At 39.8% G+C, this 22622-nt stretch overlaps 1 protein-coding gene across 6 annotated transcripts in view; it reads left to right on the top strand.

Annotated features, from left to right (window-relative positions):
- The window catches only part of NMT2 (N-myristoyltransferase 2), a 61627-nt gene extending 40789 nt beyond the window's left edge, over positions 1-20838 (top strand). For 4 of the 6 annotated variants that reach the window (XM_070472108.1, XM_020881364.2, XM_020881365.2 and 1 more), the window contains 6 exons: positions 638-808; positions 2351-2459; positions 12000-12170; positions 16693-16860; positions 18898-19035; positions 19382-20838. In XM_070472108.1, coding sequence (XP_070328209.1) covers positions 638-808; positions 2351-2459; positions 12000-12170; positions 16693-16860; positions 18898-19035; positions 19382-19402 — 778 coding nt within the window. In that variant the 3' untranslated portion in view covers positions 19403-20838. Of the gene's footprint in view, positions 1-637; positions 809-2350; positions 2460-11999; positions 12171-16692; positions 16861-18897; positions 19036-19381 lie in introns of those variants that run through there. The other 2 variants (XM_070472109.1, XM_070472110.1) reach the window with 1 other exon arrangement.
- The last annotated feature ends 1784 nt before the right edge of the window (positions 20839-22622 follow it).

Raw genomic sequence — 22622 nt, 5'->3', positions numbered from 1 at the left:
GAAATGCGAAGCTTTAGTGCATAGGTCTCTTCACATTTCAGTATACTGGGTGAGTTTATTTACTGCTGAAACGCATCTGATCTCAAGGAATATTTTGTTCCAAATGAAATGCCTGTGTATCTGGAACCAGAGCAGCGAATGGACTTTGAAGCTCTAGAAAATTTATTGTTGCTCAGGAAAGTACCAGCTCTGGCCTTATCGAGGTGCTTCCCAGGGATCCCAGAGATTGCATTATACTCCAAAGCAGTGTCTTATTAGACTCTGCATCTGGGTGACCCAGTTTCTGCTATAGTTGTATACATTACAGGAAAAACGGATATAGAAGCTTTGAGGCACAGCTGATCCAGTTTCTAAACTGAAAACTTTAGAACAGACCCAAGTTCTCAGATTTATTTAGAACAAGAGGGCCTGCATCTCCACAACCTAGAGTTTATGATCATTTTGGTGGGGGCAGGTGGGGAATAGTGTGTCAGTCTGAATTTGTGAAATATCTAAATGGTAGAATATTTTACTTAAATCTAGTGTTAAGGGAGACCTTTCAGTTTCTCATTCTTTGAAATGTTATAGGTGTTACCTTGTTTTTTAAAAATGTTCTCCTCTTACATTGGCTGTACTTTTCAACACCTTTCTTTCTTAGTGTGAAGAAGATGGTCGAAATCAACTTTCTTTGTGTTCATAAGAAATTGAGATCGAAACGAGTAGCCCCCGTGCTGATTCGAGAAATAACCAGAAGAGTGAACCTGGAAGGGGTTTTCCAGGCCGTTTACACTGCCGGAGTGGTTCTTCCAAAGCCAGTGGCCACGTGCAGGTATTAGCATCACACCTGTATCTTGCACATCGCCTTTGCCTAATGCTTCAAGCCTCCTTGCCATGTAGCTACAAGTATTATTCTCCACCTTTGTAACCTGGAAGGATTTTGGCTGACCCATGATGATGATGTTGGTTGGTAGCAGAGATGGAGATACAACCAAGAACCACTAGCCCAGTATTCTTGCAGTAAACCCCACAGCCACATGTATATGAATGATGCTGCGTGTCCGTTTCTGTGTCTCGTCATTTGAAAGGCTGGTTGCTGCCTTGGGAAACCCAGGGCATCAGTTATCAGGAGATGTCCCTGTAGTACCATTTGCTTTCCTTCTCGAACACTCAGTGTTGTACCAGTGCTGCCAGGAACCACTCCAAAAGCTGATAAGCATCTAGCCAGAAAGCCTGAACATACTTGTCTGCTATGAGTGAAAAGAAGGCTAAAGCTCTGTTCTTACTACTTTATTATTTCATCTGCTCTTTTCAAGCTTTCAAAAGTTAATCCAGTAAGAAAAGCATATATCAGATTTTCACTTGACTAACCTGTTTTTAGAGTATCAGAAAGAGTCTGTGTCCCTCTACTACTTTTTTTAAGTTTTTTGTATCTTTTGGCTGCACTGCACAGCGTCTGGGATCTTAGTTCCCCAACCAGGGATTGAAACCTGACCCCCTACATGTTCAGTGCAGAGTCTTAACCATTGGATTGACAGGAAAGTCCTTCCCTCTGTTTTTGCATGTGGGTATGCATGCCTGCTCAGTCATGTCCAACCCATTGCTACTTTATGGATCGCAGCCCGCCAGGCTCCTCAGTCCACAGGATTATCCAGACTGGAGTGAGTTGCCATTTCCTCCTCCAGGGGATCTTCCCAACTCAGGGACTGAACCTAAGTCTCCTGCATCTCCTGCATTAGCCAGCAGATTCTTTACCACTGAGCCACCTGGGAAGCCACTCCTATTTTTATTGGCTCAAATAAGATGAACTTCAGGAAAAAAAACTTCAAGAGTGTAAAAGATAAACCTGTAAAATGCCTCTCTCCTATTAAATTATTCATAAATAAACAGAATAAATAAGACTTCACAGGTCTGCAATCATTCATTCCAGTACCTAAGCCAGAATCATTTGAGAAATTCAAACTCATTTCTCAAAAAGTTGTTTTCTTCCATGTGCATTATATAAATGTGAAGGCTACTAACTTAAGGGAGTATTTTCATGTTTTTAAAGTTTTTGGTTTGCCTTCTTAGAATCTGTGATGGTCATTCAATACTTACAAACTGAACATTGTCAGTATTTTTCCTGCAGTTTTAAGATTTCTCTATATTAAAAGAGATGGAACGTTACCAATGTCAAAGGAGCATAACTGGAACATCATTTCGAGGTAAAAAAATGACAGATAAAATAATGACATAGGCAGAGGGCCAGGACCTAGCGCTGCACCAGGCCCTACATGATGTTTGTTCAATACTCCTGTAACAGCTGAGCTGAGACAAAGTGAAAACTTGGAGAGTTAGGAATCAATCAGACCTTAAAGCCTGTATTGTATTTCAGATACTGGCATCGATCACTAAACCCCAGAAAACTGGTAGAAGTGAAATTTTCTCACCTGAGTAGAAATATGACTTTGCAGAGAACCATGAAGCTGTACAGACTTCCAGATGTAAGTAAGAATGACTTGCTGTTTTTTGAAGCTGTTAACAACGGAAATTTTTAACGTAGAAAAGAATTATTTGCAGGAAGCTAAAAACTGGTTCATGTGTCTGAGGATGTGAATATGTAGCTAAAAAGACTTCAGAGAACTTCAGGGCCAGGAAAAAGGAGGAGAGTTCATTTGGAAATACCAGGTGGTTTCTTTTTTTTTTTTTTTAAGGCTTTTAAAAGGTCTTCAGTTTGGGGTTGGATGGGGTTGAACTCCAGACTTGTAGGTTTCTAAATTTTGAGCACTTATATTCTATTTAGGAAGAGGGAAGAAAAGTTCCAGCTTCTGATGGTTTCTTAGCACGTGGAATTAAGGAATAAGGTTTAAAAGAGACACCCGGGGAGAGGAAACAATGTCTTATTAAATTAGCATTGTTTTAAACTAGAAACTTCCCAGTGTGAAAAGTTGTCCCTTAATAAGGGAAAATTTAAATGTGCTTACCAGTTTGGGCTTTTATTTGGGACTTAGATGGTAAATGAGTTCTCTGTCACTCCATAACAAACTACCACAAAAGTAGAAGCTAAAATCAACAAATGTGCTATCTCTTGGGTTCTGTGGGTCAGGAATCAAGGCACAGCTTAGCTGAGGTCTTTGCTTCAGGGTTTCTTGTGAAGCTGTCATCAAGGCATCAGCCAGGGTCAGGGTCTCGTCTGAAAACTTGACTAGGGATGGATCCGCTTTCAAGCTCATGTGGCTGTTGGAAGCCTTGAGTTCCTGGTGGGCAGCTGGACTGGGGTCCTCTGTTCCTTGCTGGCTGTCGGCCTGAGGCTGCTTCAGTTCCTTGTCGGTGGGGGTTCTCTGAAGGGCAGATCACAATACACGGCAGCTTATTTCATCAAAGCCGATGAGGAGAGTCTACAGAGAGCATCTGCTAGCAAGATGGAAGTTAGAACCCTGTGTAGTCAATTCACAAATGAAATCACTGCTGCCATATGTCAGTGGTCCCACCCACACTCAAGATAAGTGGATGGTGTGGGCGTGAACTCCAGTGAAGGTGGGCGGGCATCACTGGGGCCATCTTGGAATCTGTCCGCCACAGATGGGATCTGTAGTGTGAAGTTTTGATTTCATCTGAGCTGTTCTTTGTTTTAGGTTGTAGCAGGTACTTCAGCTCAACTGAGGGATTCACATAGAGTGTAGCCATGTTCCTCTAAACAAGGCGAGGAGGGACTTCCTCTGTGGAGGGTGTGGCCAACTCCAGCTCTTTTTGCCTTGGACCAGTTGTATGTTTACCAGATGCACGTGATCAGTGGCTGCACAGATTGAAGTCTTTCTTTCATTGACAGAATCAATGAATTTCTGACTTAGGCAAAATTTCATAAGGAGACATGGAGATGAAGGAAACCAGGTGTTCCGGGGCTTCACATGTGGCAGAGGGACCAGAAGGCACGGTCTTCCTTCTGTCTAAGCTGCAGTTGCAGACAGTGGGGCTTAAACTCGTGAACTCACTGCCTGTCTGTGAGGCCAAGGACAGAGGGAGGAACATAGAGGGAAATAAAAAGTGCAGGTGACATAAAGAGGGAGGGTTCACGTGTCCTGGGAAAGGAGGACCAGGGCCCCTCAAGCTGGGGTGACAGACATGAAGCTAAGTATATGGAGACTCTGGAAAATAGCCTGAGGGGTCACACCATCGTTATGACCATCAGGATTTACTGATCAACTAGAAGTAATTTCTGCTAATGGCCAAATCCCAGAGACACTGAGAAGGGTGGGGTCCCATAGGGGCACAAATGGCTGTGAGAAAAAAGGGCACTGGAGGGGCATAGCGCACAGCTGAGACAAGACACAGCTGATGCTCAGCGTCCTCCTGGCCCAGTGTCAGATGCTTTGCTATCTACGAGTTAAAATAAGAACTTGAAGCAAGCCTCCTTTTCCCACTGGGGCAAATGCTATTCTACCTTGGTCTCCCCTGATTTCAGTTTCTCGAACCTAACTCTGTTTAGCTTGTGTGTAAGAAAAGCACCTCCTTGTCTGTATAGTCACCTGAAGTGGAGTGACGCATAAGGAAATTTAGTAGCTGTCATTGGTTTATCTGGGATGATTAGAGTTCGAGGTGCTGAAAGTTATTTTTGACTTGACCTTGTCCATTGGCCTCTGTATTCTTGCACAAGCATCCATCAACTCACAGGTAACCAAGTTTTGAAAGGTTGGTGATAAATTGCTGGTCGGACAATGGTGGTGAAAGCAGACTCTGGCAGTTTGGTTGCAGTTAACTTGGTTACAGAAGAGCATGCCTCTTCCAGCCATGGTGCTGTGGTGACTGCCTTTTTTCTTCCACGATAAGTCCAAGCTGAGAAAGTGCTGTCACATATATTAGCATATTCTCCCAACCACCTTCTGAATTTGGTATTCTTACCCTATTGTACAGATGCAAAGACCGAGGCTTGTGAACGTTCTCCAAACAGCTCTTATTGGCTTGTTCTAGCCTCCTTTACTCTTTTTAAGTCATGAGGAAGGAAAGAAAACTAAAGAGTAAATTAATTTAAAAAAGAGAGAGAGAGAAGGTAGAAGAGATGCAAGTAGAGACATTGAAAAATTGGAAGGTGCCACCAGCAGCAACCTTGGTGTTGGGCTCCTGGCTTAGAAGCTGGATGAGGCAGCAACAGCCAGACCACCTCCTTCTCTCCCTGGGCCAGACAGTCACATCGTTGAGAACATTTTTGTATTATGAAGTGTAGAGATGAGCCTTACTGAACACAACTTTTTTGTTCAGCCTCATTTTCTCATTTGTTGTAACCATTTCAGCTCACCGTGCCAGCTTTATGTGTTGATCATAGACTTATACACGTTAACATTGATTATGGCTGACGTTATGCCAAACAGTTAATATCTGTAACCTCATCACACGATCAGAGGGGGCAGGTTATTGTCCCCAGTCACAGAAGAGAATGTTGAGACACAGATTGATTTGCTCAGAGTCTTTCAGTCAGGACAGAACCATCCCTGCCAGCTCATGTCATTAGCTACCATTACCAACGAGACTGAGATTTTCCCAAGAGGAACAGTTTCCTCCCCTTGCAATGTTGGTTGTTTTTTTTTTTTTTAATTGGAGTATAGTTGCTTTACAGTGAATGTCAGTTTGTTTTTAATTTGGTGTTGAGAATTTACAAACAATGTTGGACTTTTTTTTTTTTTTTTTTTGGTCAGTGCTTTTCAAGGTGAAGGAATTTTTTTTTTAATGTGGGCCATTTTTTTGGTTTTTATTAAGTTTGTTACAATATTGGGGTTTTTTTTTTTTTTACTGTTTTATTTTTTGACCACAAGGCATGTGGGATTTTAGCTCCCAGATCAGTGATGAAACCTGCACCCCCTAGGGGCATTGGAAGCTCAGAGTATTAACCACCAGGGAAGTCCCAAGGTAAAGAAATTTGAAGTAGATAAAAAGCAGGAGTCAGGTTACTCTCCCAGCATCTTTACATTGTGTTGCAAGACGTATACGCGTATGAAGCCATGCTAAAACACAGATATTCTTGGTTTAGTAATTGTAGGTTTTTTGTTTTTTTAGTGTGTAATGTCCTACTGCTCCTTAAATAAAAAAAAAAATCCATAATCAAGGCTTGCATCTCTACTCTGGAATCTTGGCTCCAAATCAGTTACACCACATAGCTTGATGGAGAACAGCACTGCTTCTGTTTTTTAATAGGACTCTGAGCTTGATTTCCTTATATACTTAAAAGCAAATTTTATACAGATTTCAGTGTATGGAGAGTCTGATGGGTAATGCATATTAGTTCGATCATGGTAAAGTAGCTCTGATTCAGAAATAGAGTTTGCTTATGAAATTTAAGGTTTTCTCAGTTAAGTTACTGGAAATTTTTTTTTTTTTTGCTTTTTATTGAAATCTCAGAAAACATTGCCATCTGACTCTTTCAGATTATGCCAAAGCTTAAACTTTTACCTAGGCATGACATTTCCTTCCTCCTCTTCCTGAAAACAACAGTTATTATATAAAATAGAATTATTTTTTTGGCCACACTCTGCAGATTGCAGTATCTCAGTTCTCCGATCAGGGATTAAACACAGGCCACAGTAGTGAAAGCCCAGAATCCTAACCACTAGGCCACCAGGGAACCCCGTAGAATATAATTTTATGTATTAAAATTTGTGTCATGCTTCAGTAGATTTCCTGGAGAGGATGTGACTTTATGATGTTAGAAAGAAACAAGCTTAGGTTTTGAGATACATAAGCCATTGTTGATCAGCAAAAGCATATATTCTTCCCCTGTTTCTAGGACCTTTTATGTTTCATAATTGGATGTAGTCTGATGTTGCCTTCTGTTTTAACTTAGCTCCTGTAAAAACTTGTTTGAAGTGCTTGAAAACTGCCAAGTTTATATACTTTATCACTGCGCATTTGCCAAAATAACTGTTTTACTGAGTCCTCCTTATCTAAATTCTATTACCCATTTTCCTGACCTTCAGAGACTGAGGTAGCAGTTCTCAAAGTGTGGTCCAGAGACCCCAGGAACTTTGCAGAACACTTTGGGGGTGCCTGTGAAGTCAGTTTTTTAGAATAATACAAAAATAATTTGTATCTTTCATCATCTTACAAGTGTACTGTGCAGTCTTCCAGAGGTTAAATGGAATGTGAGCTTATAATATTTTTTGGCTTTAAAATTTTGAATTTAATTTCTAATACAATAAATACAGATAAATATAACCCATGCATCAGATATGCAGATGACACCACCCTTATGGCAGAAAGTGAAGAAGAACTAAAGAACCTCTTGATTAAAGTGAAAGAGGAGAGTGAAAAAGTTGGCTTAAAGCTCAACATTCAGAAAACTAAGATCATGGCATCTGGTCCCATCAGTTAATGGCAAATAGATGGGGAAACAGTGGACACAGGGGCTGACTTTATTTTTTGGGGGCTCCAAAATCACTGCAGATGGTGACTGCAGCCATGAAATTAAAAGATGCTTGCTCCTTGGAAGGAAAGTTATGACCAACCTAGATAGCGTATTAAAAAGCAGAGACATTACTTTGCCAACAAAGGTCCATCTAGTCAAGGCTATGGTTTTTCCAGTGGTCATGTATGGATGTGAGAGTTGGACTGTGAAGAAAGCTGAGTGCCAAAGAATTGATGGTTTTGAACTGTGGTGTTGGAGAAGTCCCTTGACTTCTTGAGAGTCCCTTGGACTGCAAGGAGATCCAACCAGTCCATCCTAAAGGAGATCAGTCCTGGGTTGGAAGGACTGATGCTGAAGCTGAAACTCCAATACTTTGGCCACCTGATGTGAAGAGCTGACTCATTTGAAAAAACCCTGATGCTGGGAAAGATTGGGGGCAGGAGGAGAAGGGGACGACAGAGGATGAGGTGGTTGGATGGCATCACTGACTCGATGGACATGGGTTTGGGTGGCCTCTGGGAGTTGGTGATGGACAGGGAGGCCTGGCGTGCTGCGGTTCATGGGGTCGCAGAGAGTCAGACACGACTGAGTGACTGAACTGTACTGAACTGATAACCCATGTAAACAAAGCTCTTTGGGAGTATTAAATAATTTTTAAGACCATAACAAAATTCCAGACCAAAATCTTTGAGAACTGCAGCTTTAAGGATATCTACCAGACAAAAAAAAAGATTTTGATTTAGTGATTTCATGATATGAATGTTCAATGAATAAGAATTGTGCTACAAAAGCATATTTTGCTCCAAAAAGGAGTTGGCAAGCTTTATTCCTCATTTCTGAATGCTCTTTATGAACAGAGAGGGTGTATCCTGTTACTATCATGAGATAATCTTATTCTTTGAAGCTCATTTTATTTCATTTCATTTATTTTGAGCTGTGGCATGCAGGATCTTAGTTCCCCAACCGAGGGTCAAACCTGTGCCCCATGCAGTGGAAGCACAGAGTCTTAACCACTGGACCACAAGGGAAGTCTTGATATCACTGATTGTTATTGAATCAGTAACAAATGCAAAAACAGTCTAATGTTGAGAAAGGCTATTTAAAATTTATCAAGGTCATCCTCATAGCAGAAAATAACCTTTTCAAATGACTGCGGTATACATGCAGTATGGTTTGGTCTTCCTACCAGCATTTCAAAATGTATATTTATCTCATTTAACACCATTTAGCAATCACATAGGTTTCCCTCTTCCCACAAATTGCAGTGTAGAAATGCTCTAAATAACTAAAATTGGCTTACAGAAACAAAAAGGAAAATACTGGTTTCATGCTTGGCTTGCACCTGAATGCCAGGCCATAGAAATGCCATCTCTTCAGAGCTGACAGTGACTTTTTTCCATGTCTGCAGCCTTCACCTCACCCTATTGGGTAAATGATTGTGCTAAAAACCTAAGAATTCATTCATTCATTCAACACCTATTCAAGCCATTATAAACTGTGGAAAATTCTGAAAGAGATGGGAATACCAGACCACCTGGCCTGCCTCTTGAGAAACCTATATGCAGGTCAGGAAGCAACAGTTAGAACTGGACATGGAACAACAGACTGGTTCCAAATAGGAAAGGGAGTATGTCAAGGCTATATATTGTCACCCTGGTTATTTAACTTATATGCAGAGTACATCGTGAGAAACGCTGGGCTGGAAGAAGCACAAGCTGGAATCAAGATTGCCAGGAGAAATATCAATAACCTCAGATATGCAGATGACACCACCCTTATGGCAGAAAGCAAAGAAGAACTAAAGAGCCTCTTGATGAAAGTGAAACAGGAGAGTGAAAAAGTTGGCTTAAAGCTCAACATTCAGAAAACTAAGATCATGGCATCTGGTCCTATCACTTCATGGCAAATAGATGGGGAAACAGTGGAAACAGTGTCAGACTTTATTTTAGGGGGCTCCAAAATCACTGCAGATGGTGACTGCAGCCATGAAATTAAAAGACGCTTGCTCCTTGGAAGGAAAGTTATGACCAACCTAGATAGCGTATTAAAAAACTTGAGACATTACTTTGCCAACAAAGGTTCATCTAGTCAAGGCTATGGTTTTTCCAGTGGTCATGTATGGATGTGAGAGTTGGACTGTGAAGAAAGCTGAGTGCCAGAGAATTGATGGTTTTGAACTGTGGTGTTGGAGAAGACTCTTGAGAGTCCCTTGGACTGCAAGGAGATCCAACCAGTCCATCCTAAAGGAGATCAGTCCTGGGTGTTCATTGGAAGGACTGATGTTGAAGCTGAAACTCCAATACTTTGGCCACCTGATGCGAAGAGTTGACTCATTGGAAAAGACCCTGATGCTGGGAAAGATTGGGGGCAGGAGGAAAATGGGACAACAGAGGATGAGATGGCTGGATGGCATCACCGACTTGATGGACATGAGTTTGGGTAAACTCCAGGAGTTGGTGATGGACAGGGAGGCCTGGCATGGTGCAATTCATGGGGTCACAAAGAGTCAGACACGACTGAGTGACTGAACTGAACTGAAGCCTTAGATGGAAGCTGGGACCTGGAGATTTCAGGTCCTTTGGCTTTGTTGTTGTTTAGTTGTTAAGTCGTGTCCAAATCTTTTGTGACTCCATGGACTATACCCCACCAGGCTCCTCTGTCCATGGATTTCCCAGTCAAGAATACTGGAATGGGTTGCCATTTCCTTCTCCAGGGGATCTTCCCAACCCAGGGATCAAATCCATGTCTCCTGCATTGACAGGTGGATTCTTTACCACTAGCTACCTGGGAAGCCCCTCTTTGTCTTTGAGATCCACAGAAATGCTGGAAGTCTGAGTGTTCCATTAAATGTTAAGGACTTAAATTCTCTTAGAGTATTAAACTATTTTAGGTTCATTATGGTGTCTTTACAGATTCTGTAAATCATAACTGAGTAACACATAGTAAATACTCAGCTAAGGACTGTTGGGTCTGTAAATACAGAGAACACCTCTCCCATCTCTTCCCAACATGAATCAGTAATTGACCAGCATTCCTTGTCACAGAACTGTAGTAACCTCAACAGGACTACTGACATCCATCAGAGCCGGCATTCAAGATGAAAACCCATTTTCCACCTTGGTCTTCTGTAACCACCACTCTGGGGGCATGCAGGAATTGTGATGATCTAACCTTAGAGGCAGTTTCTAATTTAAAAGTGCTCAGAAATAATTTAGGACAGATTAGGTAGAATAGGAGTATTTATATACAAGTTATTTGCTACTTAAAAATTTACCCAGTATTTCTTCAAGGAAAAAAAAGTATCAAGTTAACTAGAAGAACTGAAGTTGTTTTTGTAGTCAGTCACTCAGTTGTGTCCAACTCTTTGCAACCCCATGGACTGCAGCATGCCAGGCTTACCTGTCCATTACCAACTCCCGGAGCTTGCTCAAACTCATTTGTAAGTATTAGAGTTTTGTCTTTGTACAGACAAGGAATGTAGTGAGTTTTCTCACTTCTGGTACAAGTGTCCTGGTATCTGGACACTTCTTATAGTTGACGTCTTAAGCTCTTTTAAGGATAAGTACTTGAACAAATAAATCCAGATGGGGGCGTGTCCCGACCTTTGAGGGGACACGGTCATTCCTGTTTGTTGTTTTTGTTCAGTCACTCAGCTGTGTCTGACTCTTTGCAACCCCGTGGACTGCAGCACGTCGCCAGGCTTCCCTGTTCCTTCACGATCTCCCGGAGTTTGTTCAGACTCATGTCCATTGAGTCGATGATGCCATCCAACCCTATGGCCTTATGTAAAAACTGTAACTTATGAGATGAAGGATTCAGATGCATATTATGATCACCTTTTAATCAAAAGATGGCATGAGAGACTAGGGCCAGTACTTGGCAACTAGCCATTCGTTCTTGGTAACTAAAATGCCTGCCTTCCCATATTGACTGGTATGATTGACTTTTCTTTCATTTTTGTTGCTCATGAGAACAAAATAGCTACATCTTATTCATGGGCTATTGGACAAAATGATTTTCTCAGCCATTCTCAACTGTGTTTTCCAAATGTCAAACATGGCAGTCTTACAGCATGCTACCCCAGAACACATGCTGGGATTGTTTTGCCCTGTGACGTACGCCAGCAGGCCCCGGCTTTTTGTTCCTAGGGACTAGTTTCATGGAAGGTAATTTTTCCACAGATAGGGGTAGGGGGCGGGTGGTTTCAGGATGATTCGAGTACATATTTTATTGTGCAGTTTATTTCTATTATTATTACATCAGCTCCACCTCAGATCATCAGGCATTAGATCTCAGAGCTGTTTAATTTCTTGGCATGGGTATATAGGTGAATTTGTAGTGTTCCTGTTGGTTTTGTTTGGGTCATAGGCAATACTAACCAAAGACCTGGTACACAAAGATAGGACAGAACACATTGTGTAGCTTATGTGCTAAACTAGTACATCTCAAGCTTTGTGTGTATACAAATCACCAGAGGATTTTGTGAAATTGTTCATTCTGACCTGATAGATCTGGGGCAGGCCCAAGATTCTGCATTTCTAATAAGCTGCCCTGGGATGCTGATAATGTTGGTCTGGGGACCACACTGGCTCCAAGTTTGTTTAGTCCTCCTATTTAAACCTCCCCATTGGTTTTGTGTTCACTCCAACAGGTTACAAAAACTTCAGGCTTGAGGCCAATGGAACCAAGAGATATCAAAGCTGTTCAAGAACTAACCAACACATACCTGAAGCAGTTTCATTTAGCCCCGGTGATGGATGAAGAGGAAGTAGCCCACTGGTTCCTCCCTCAAGAGCACATCATTGACACTTTTGTAGTGGAGGTAAAGATAAGGTGATAAGATAGTACAGAAAAGTATACAAATACTATGCGATTGAGTCCATTTTCCAGAAAGATCCTAGAGTACCCATCTCCTTCCTCTCTGTCCATGACTCACTGCTTCTATACCAGGTTTCTGTTCACTCTCTTAGAACAAGCTGTTCTTACAGTTTGCATTCCTGGCACAAGGGCACACTTTTAGTACTTAATAATGGGAAATCAGGATACTGCTCTGGTGTTGCTTGTGTGATTAATTGTTTCTCTCAGTTTTGAAAAGGCCAGTTTGGATGACCTCGTTAGAGATGAATGTGTCTCAAAGTTTAATACTGTTTTGCTTTGCAAAACTGGTTGGAATTGAACTGCCTTTGTTCAAGATGGCATAATTCAATCACTTCATTCAACCTTGTCTTCTTGATTTGTTAAAGTTTTTCTATAGGCTGAATACTAATACGTTGTACTGTGGTCCGTTTCTGCATTCTCTGTTCTATTCCCTTGATCTCTGTCTGTTCCCCTACCAGTATCACACTGTCTTAATTAATCTGTAGCTCTATAGTAAGCCTTGGTATCAGGTAGAGTGATTCCTCCCATTTCATTTTTGTCAAGATTGTTTTAGCTAATGTAGTTCCTTTGCTTTTGCATATAAATTTTAGAATAAGTTTGTCTTAATTTATGAAAAACCTTGCCAGGATTGTTAAAATAATTACATGATATTTAGCAGGATTACATTAATTTAGGGAGAATTAACATGTCTTCCAATCCATAAACATGGTATGTCTCCGTTTATTTAGGTCTTTTAAATTTTATTTTATCAGCAGTCTTTAATTTTCAGCATCCAGATCCTATACTTTAAAGTTCCGTTTTCCACATATTCCTTGTTAGTATGTAGAAATGTAATTAGTTTTTCTGTGATGCTCCTGTATCCTGCAACCTTGCTGAAATCATATATTAGTTCCAGGAGTTTATTTGGAGATTTCTTGGGATTTTTACATGGATAATTGTGTCATCTACAAATAGAATCAGTTTTACTTCTTCCCTTCCCATCTGTATGCCTTTTCTTTCTTTCTCTTGCCTTATTGCAGGGGCTAGATCTTTTGGGACTTCATTGCATAAGAGTGGTGAAGGTTGACATCTTTGGCTTGTTCCTGATATTAGGGGAGGAGCATGCATCTTACCCCATGATACTAGCAGTCAGTTTTTCATGGATGCTCCTTATCAATGTGAGAAAATTTCCAGCTTGCTGAGAGTTCTCATCATAAATGGATGTTGGATTTTGCCCAGTGCCTTTTCTGCTTCAGTTGATATAATCATATGGTTTTTCTTCTTTAGTCTGTTGATATGGTATATTCATTTACTTACTTTCAAATGTTTGACCACCTGACATACCTAGGAAAATTACCCTCTTGGTTATTGTGTTTAATTCTTTTTGTACATTATTGGATTTGGAGTGCTAATATTTCATTGAGTATTTCCTGAGTTCATGAAAGATACTGATCTGCAGTTTCTTTTTTTTACTGTGTTTGGTTTCTATATCAGGAAACCACTGACTTCATAAGAGGAGTTGGGAAGTGTGACCTCCTCTTATATTTTCTAGAAGAAATTGTATAGAATTGGAGTTAATTCCTTAAATGTTTGCTAGAATTCTCCAGTTGAACCCATCTAACCTTAGAAAATTCTTGCGCATTGTCTGTTAATACAGGCAGACCTCATCTTATCACCCTTTGTTTTATTATACTAGTCAGATAGTGCATTTTTAACAAATTAACAGTTTATGGTAACCCTGTTGGTGCCATTTTTTCCAACAGCATTTGCTTACTTTGTCTCTCAGTAATTTTGGTAATTCTTGCAATATTTCAAACTTTTTCATTATGATCATATGTGTTATGGTGATCTTTGATGTTACTGCTTCGAAGTTCAAATGATGATTAGCATTTTATAGCAATAAAGTCTTATTTTAGCATTTTATAGCAATAAAGTATTTTTTTAAAGTATTTTAAAATTAAGGTATGTATATTGTTTTCTAGACTTAATGCTGTTGCACACTAATAGACTACAGTATAGTGCAAACAGAACTTGCATATAAACTGGGAAAAGAAAAAAATTCACGGGACTTACTTTATTGCATATTTGCTTTATTGAGGGGGTCTGGAGCCAAACATGCAATATTTCCAAGGTGTGCCTGTATAGCCACTCCTACTTTTTTCAAATTCATGTTTGCATGATCTATCTGTTTCAGTCCTTTTACTTTCAACCATCTATGTCATTGAATTTGAAGTGATATTTGGGCCACGTTTCCTTATGTATTCTGCAGAATTTCTTCTGATTGGTGTATTTTGACTACATGTGATGATAATTGATATATTAGAGCTTAAGTCTTCCGTATTATAAAATATTTTGTTTGTTTCTTCTGGCTCTTGTCCCTCTCCTTTTCCTTGCCTGCCTATCCACCATTTTTGGATCTGTCTTGATTTATTTATAGTGCATTTGAGTATATTTGTATAGGTCTTATCTGAGTATGGAGCTTCCCAGGTGATGCAGTGGTAAAAAAAAAAATTCACCTGCCAATGCAGGAGATATAAGAGATGCGGGTTAGATCCCTGTATTGGGGAGAAATCGCCTGGAGAAGGAAATGGCAACCCACTCCAGTACTCTTGCCTGGAAAATTCCATGGACAGAGGAGCCTGGTAGGCTACGGTCCATGGGGTCCCAAAGAGTTGGACACGACTGACTTCACTCTAGTATTCCTGCCTGGAAAACTCCACAGAGGAGCCTGGTGGGCCACATTCATGGGGTCACAAAGAGTGGTTGTGCTTGAACACAAGCAAGCAAGCAAGCATTTGAGTATTATAATATATAGATGTAAATTATCAGTCCTCGGGTATCCACGTTGTACCACTTCAAGTGATTTTACTTCCATTTAGGTCTCTTTACTATCTCAAAGTTTAAATATCACCATCTTGAGTATCTTGAGATTTCCTTTTTATTTGAAGGATGTTCTTCGGCCACTGTTAAAGTCTGCTGGCAACGAATTCTTCTAGTTTTCATTTGTCTGAGAATGTCTTTATTTGCCCTTCTTTCCTGAAGGAAGCTTTACCAGATACAGAATTCACAATTGATCGTTCTTTTCATTCAGCTCTTGAGCCACTTGCTTCTGGCCTCTGTGGTTTCAGGTGAGCAGCCTGTTGTCATTTGAATTAGTATTTCCTTGTAGGTAATGAGTTGTTTTTCTGTGGCTACTTTTAAGATCTCTGTCTTTAACTTTGGGAAATTTTATTATGATGTGGATTTCTTTTGGCTCATCCTCTTAGAGTTCACTTGGCTTCTTGAATCTTCTTAAATCTCTGCCAACTCTGGGAAGTTTTCAGTCATTGTCTCTTTCAGCCCCGCATTTTCTTCTTTCCGTCTGGGTCTCCAGTGATATGAATGGTGACTCTTTTATTGCTGCCTCACAGATCCCTGAGGCTTAGTTTTTTTTCAGTCTGTTTTCTCTCTCTTGTTTCAGATTGGGTAAATTCTGCTGGATTCTTCAAGTTCAGTGATTCTATCATGTCATCTCCACTCGGCTACTTAGCCCATTCAGTGATTTTTTTTTCCTCTAATTTCTGCTATGGTATTTTAAAATCCTTAACAAAGCAGAAAATCTAAGCCTTTAAGTCATCTCTAATACTTGAGCTGCTAATACAGCACAGTAAAGAATCAGTTTAGCTTAACATCTTTAATTTTTAATGTCTGAAAAAAAGTATTAATGAATCAGAAGCACTCAAAAAGTGAATAAATCCACCCCTCTGGAAATTTCTGCTAAAACAAAAGCTAGCAATGACATATGTGGTCTAGCCTCTGCAGCTCTGTCATTCAAATATAGCTTGAATTCTGTGCAGACTTTCCTAGTTACCACAGCTAACTGAAACAACCCAAACAATATTGACTAATTTCTTGTACTGGAGGGTATACCAGTGATGGTGAACAAACACCATCTTTTTTGCATCCCTTTTGATATCTGATAGCTTCAGATTTTCTCAGTCATTCATATACGTATACTTTGGTGCAGAACCAATGCCTTTTACAAGCTTCTAAAAAAAAAAAATAACTCCCAAACTCTATCCCACTTCACTTTAAGCTGATAAAATCCCTACTTTGTGCAAAGAAAATGTTAGATGTTACACAGTATCCTTGAGTTGGAAAAGGTAGCATCCTGATCCTTAATGCTCTTATTCCTGCAAAAACAATGAATTGACTTTTATCACTGTCCCTGCAAGTCTGTAGTCGATCAGAGAGAAGCATTCCTTCTTAAGAACTTGCTGCCAGGCACCAGTGAGCACTTAGGCTGAAGCACAGCTCCACGCCCTTCCCTGGCCGCTGCCTGGCACGCAGTGAGGGCCCCATGTCAGACCCGGAGGATGGAGCAGGAGCAGCTGCTCTCCACTCTGATGGAAAGCCATGGTGCAAGCCAGAGATGATGAAGTGAGCTTAAGTGCCTGGGTGACACTTGTTCGAGGAGATGTTTATCTGACGTTACCTTTGTTCTTTAGAACTCCAGTGGTAAACTAACTGACTTCCTGAGCTTCTACACACTCCCCTCCACAGTCATGCACCACCCGGCTCACAAGAGCCTCAAAGCTGCCTACTCCTTCTACAACATCCACACGGAGACACCCCTGCTGGACCTCATGAGCGACGCGCTCGTCATCGCCAAGCTGGTAGGTGCCTCACTCCTGGCTGTCCTGTGTGCGTCTCCAGATGTGTATGTAAATATCTTGTATTTTCTTCCACACAGGGGAATTCATTTGAGATATTTTACTGTTGCCCATCAGTCCAAAGAATTATTTTGATAAGAGGTTTTTTTAAAAAACTTTAGTGACTGTTTTCATCATCAGCTTATTGTAACTTAACCAAAAAGACATTTTGTACAAATCAGAAACTTTTAACCCTTATATAAAAGTACATGGGACTCTCCTGGTGGTCCTATGATTAAGACTTCGTTTTCTAGAGCAGAGGATGCAGGTTTGATCCCTGGTCAGGGAGCTAAGATCCCCCATGCCTTGCGGCCAAAAAAACCAAAACATAAAACTGAAGCAATATTTTAACAAATTCAATAAAGATTTTTAAAAGTCTTTATTAAAAAATCTTAAAAAAAATAAAAAACATAAAATTTATAATATAAGGAATATAAGAAAGTTACATGATCCCTTTATACAGGCATATACCTTGGAGATATTGTGGGTTCAGTTCCAGATGATTCTGGATCACTTCAATTAAGCAAGAATTGTGATAAAGTGAGCCACATGAATTTTTGGTGTCCTAGTGCATATAAAAAAAAAAATTCAAAAGTTATCTTCACACAATAGTGTGGTCTGTTAAGTGTGTGGTAGTAACTAAATAACTTAGAGATCTTAATTTTAAGTATTTTGTTCCTGAAAAAAAATGCTATCCATCATCTTAGCCTTCAGTGAGTTATATTCTTAACATCAGAGATCACAGATCACTGTAACAACTATAATAATCATGAAAGAGTTTGAAGTATTACAATAATTACCAGAATGGAACAGAGACATGAAGTGAGCAGATTCAATTGGAAAAATGGCCCTGACAGACTTGCTCAGTGCAGGGTGGCCACAGACCATCAATTTGTAAAAAACACAGAATCTGTGAAACACAATAAAATGAGATCTGTCTGTATGGGGAAAATGTGTTGTGTTACAGTGAATAACTGGCAGTAGCAAGTTTTTTTATTCAACTAAATAGTCTGTGAATTTTAAAATTAAGAAATTTAATAAAATTATTAAGAGTATTTAAAATGAAAAGAATTAAATTCAAAATGTGCCTTAATGGATTTGCATTATTTTTTACTTCCTCAGTATAGTAGTTAGGATGATTGTTAAATTCTTGCTACAAATAAAACATTTTCTTTTCAGAGGTAACAGAAATCAGCAGATGTAAATATTTGGATATAAGTACTGAATGAGAAAATATTGCCTGTGAGAAATCGGGAGCTACACATCAAAAGTGTTTTCCTTGTATTCTTCTAGTATTTGATCATTGGAAACATTTTTTTTTTAATCTATTAGCAGTGGACCCCAAAATCAGCATTTGCCTTTGATTCTTTGATCTTTTAGCTCATTTTCAACTACCTCCCCCCAAAAAGGCCAGTAATAAGTTATTTAAAGTAAAACCCCTGAGAAATAGAAATGTAGGTACTTCATCTGTGTCACATTTTGCATAGTATCAACTAGTATTTTTTTATTCTGTTTTTACTATTAAAATGTAACTAAATTTATTTCCCAGTATTAGCCCAAGACAAATACACAATTTCAAGTCTTTACAGGTTTGGTTTCTTGGCTGTAGGTTCAGATAAGTCAGAACTTAGAAAGGCCAGTAACTAACAGTTCTGGTGATGGGGCCATCTAGACAACTGTTTCCTTCAAAAACTGGGGCAAAACATTTCTTGAAACCTTAATATTTTTGTCACTATGAGCCATCAGACTATATTTTTTGATTCAGCATTTCTGGAAAATCTTGTTGATTCCATCATATTCACTGCTTGCTAGTTTAATAAGATAGTTGTGACCTGAATTATTAACGCATTGTATATATTGCAGACATTAAACTTCATTATAAATGCATATTCAATTCAAGCTACTAGTGGGAGAATGAAATGTTACACTGAAATACATCATATACAAAATACTCTAAACTTTTAATGCTTTAACATTTTAAAAAATTTTTTACATTGACAGAAAGGATTTGATGTATTCAATGCACTAGATTTGATGGAAAATAAGACATTCTTGGAAAAACTCAAGTTTGGCATAGGCGATGGCAATTTACAGTATTACTTGTACAACTGGAGGTGTCCAGGGACAGAGTCTGAAAAGGTGAGTGAAGTTGATGAGTCTTTGTAAACTTGATAAACTTAACCTGCAAAACCTCATACTTGCTTCTCATCAGAGTGTTGAGAGGTTTTTAGTTTTTTTGTTTTTAGTAGCTTTTTAAAAATATACATCTATGGGACTTCCCTCGCAGTCCAGTGGTTAAGGCTCCACACTTCCACGGCAGAAGGCAGAGGTTCAATCCTTGGTCGGGGAACTAAGATCCCACGTGCCAAAAAAAAAATTTAATAATAAAAAATAAAAGAATAAAATAAAAATATACATCTATTATACTAATTATCATTTTTCTTTCTCACTTGTGTTTACTATTCCATCTTTTCCCTCCCTTTAGGTTGGACTCGTATTACAGTAGATGGATATTTCTATTGATATTTCTAGAACTCTGACATCATCATTTGTTAATACCCTAGTTAAAGATTCCTGGAACTGCCATTCCAAAGAAGAATAAAAGCACAACTTAAGTGATGTCGAAGTGTCAGTAACAGAAGAGATGGAAAAGCATCCATTTGTGACCACACATGTAGAACACATTTCTAGCTGACATTAACATCCATCCTTTTTTCCCACTGTTGACCCATTTGTAGGGGGGATGCAAAGAGGGTAAAGAGCACATTCCTCTGGTTTTCAGCCTTCTGGCTGTCTCTTGATGAAGACGAAGGTGTTTCTTCCTCTCTCTAGAAAAGGGACCCCTTTTCTATGAACTGAACAGAAGTCACAGAATTGTGTCAGAAAATCTTTGCCACTGTGTGGAAATAAACTGCTGCTTTTCTGTTTATGAAGTGATGGTCTGTGGATCCACGTAGCAGAATGAGGGAGCCACTCGGAAACTGTTTACTTACATCACCGTACACGATCTCATTGGAAGCAGCACTTCTGTAACTCGGTGACACGCAGTGGGTGTTAAAGCGAAGAGCAAGATAACAATGTCCTGGGACTCTCTTATTCCTCAAGAAGTCAAGTTGCCAAATCAGTAAACACACAAATTGTACTTTGATCTCCAGCAGGACGATGGATTGGTTCCAAAGCAAGGTTTGGGGCAGACATGAAGTGTGCTCTCTGAAGAGTGTACACCCCTGCCAAACCAGACTTCTGCTCCTGCGCAGATTCTAGTTCCTCTAGTGAGGAAAAGGAAATCAAAGCCCGCAAGTCAGAATACATGCCCAGAGGAGTTCATTAGTGCCATCAGGACACTGAGAGTTTGAATGTTTTTTATTACTTATGCAGAATTGCACATATTCCTATACACTGACTCTAACTTACCATGAAAGCTGTCCTGCCCTAGGAAGATGTCTTATTTGTAAATAAGTCTCATAGTTTTATTACTGATGGTGTTTTTACCTAGGATTTGAAAAACTTCTCAGTGTGCATAAATACTTATATATATCGCCAACAGTCCAAGGGGAAAAGATGCTGGATGAGGCCACCTCGACTGGCCTTGACTCAAATACCACAAAGTAGATACTTCCTGCCTTTATGTACCAGTGCCTCGGCCATTTGGTCCATAAACATCTAGTTCCCTTAGACAACAGGATGGCCTTCCTTCATGTTATACGTGGTCAAAGGAAACAATCATACCTTATACCAGGCAGGAGCTGGCAACCTGTGGCCCGTGAACTAAACTCAGCCCATCGCCTTCTTCTGTACAGCCCAGGAGCTAAGAGTGGTGTTTATATTTTTTTGAATGGTTGGGGAGAAAAAAAAAAAGACAAAAGAATAACATTTTGTGACACAAAATTTACAGGAAATTCAGATGTCAGCATCCATAAATAAAAGTGTTGTGGGAACATGGCCATGGTCATTCATTTGTACTGCCTGTGTGTGGCTGCCTTACTCTACAAAATACAGAGTTAAGAACTGTTCTGACAGAGACTATGAACCCAAAGCCTAACGCATTTACAAATTCTGTTGCCCCTGATTTCCCTTAAGGAGCTGAAAGCTAATTTCTAAAGCTTCTGGTCATCGGTAGGCCAGCTCACAGCTGTGATGCCCTGGGACCTCCACTAGGGAGTGCACGTGGGCCCCCTAGAAAGTGAAAAAAGTGAAGTCACTCAGTCCTATCTGAGTCTTTGCAACCCTTGGACTGTAGCCCACCAGGCTCCTCCCTCCATGGGATTCTCCAGGCAAGAATATGCCCTGGGACCTCCACTAGGGGGTGCACGTGGGCCCCCTAAGTCCTCTCTCATTGAGGACAAGTGCTGTTTTCCTCCTTGAAGGCCCAAGGTTAGATCTCATATATGATTCAAAGCCAGTTGCACTACCATTTTTTTCCTAACAGGAGCAGGATGGCTTCAAAAGCAAAAGTGAACCAATTCACTGAAACACCAGAATTAAGTAAATGAGATTTTTAACTTAATCTGCAGAAGAGGTTCCAGTTGAGAATCATGTCCCACTCATTTTTATGGCAGCCTTATATGAAGTAGGTTTTCAAAAAATCACTTGATTGCCACTCAGAAATTTTGTACAGGCTCACCTCATGATGGAACTGTGGCAGTTACTCTATTCACTTAGATAGTTGTTGTTATAGGGTTCATATCTTTTTACTCATTTTAAATTCAGTAGTTAATAAATGACTAGCACATCCATCTCTTTATAATGTAAACTTGTTACCAATGAGCATTTTAAAATAGAAAATCAGTAAAACAGCTCATGTTTATAAAATAGCTGTTATTATAGAACCAAGTTTCAATGTAATATATAGAGTCATAGATTCAAAAAACCACACTATCCCGTGTCCTTTGTCAGCAGTGGAAATGCTCCAGTCCATGACATATCCTTGCCTCCCCCCACCACCTTTTTGGTCAGGATGACATTCAGTCAATTTAAGAAACAGGTGGCATAATCCACAGATCAACCAAAATTTAGGCTGAAAATAAACCTTAACCCAATTCTTTCCCTGTAAATTACAGAAAATACCTTTCACAAACAACAACACTATAAATAGCAATGCTTTCACTCAGAGCATCAATTATGCTCCACATACTAACACAAATGACCCTGTCACGACAGACCCACATCGGAGCATACAGGCTCCTCCGTTTACTTTTTTATTCTCTCCCTGCCTCATTTCACCTATTTCCATCATACTTTCTATACATGTTAAAGTTCCAAGGGGAGAAAATAATAAAATTCCAAGGAAGTAAGTTAACCATATAAAGTGGTGAATTCTAGTCAAAATAGCTTACTTGGCATTTTCTATGTTTAACCTTTCCCCCAAGCCCATACCTACAAGAAAGGCAAACTGACAGTAAAAATAACGTATTCCTTCTGAGAAGTATGTTGCTCAGCATTTAGTATCTCCCCTACATGGATGGTACTGCAGTCTAGCCTCATCACCGCCCCCCCCGCCCCTCAACTGGAACTGTGTTTGTGTGGCACGTTTTCTAAGTTTGGATGGAAAGATGTTCAGTGTTGCAGGATACAGATGTTCTTGCTCATAAGCACTGTACCAGCCCTTTAAAAGGTGAATTTATACCAGCCTGGACCTTCGTTTCAATAAAGCTTTGTTTTGATATTCATGCTTCTGAACAGTCTCTGCACTTGGTATTTCTAAGCTTCAGCATATCTGTATTCCA

Source organism: Odocoileus virginianus, chromosome 9 (assembly GCF_023699985.2).
Source record: "Odocoileus virginianus isolate 20LAN1187 ecotype Illinois chromosome 9, Ovbor_1.2, whole genome shotgun sequence".
NCBI lineage: Eukaryota > Metazoa > Chordata > Mammalia > Artiodactyla > Cervidae > Odocoileus > Odocoileus virginianus.
Note: the sequence above shows the minus strand (reverse complement) of the source record. Positions and strands in the feature narration are given on the sequence as shown.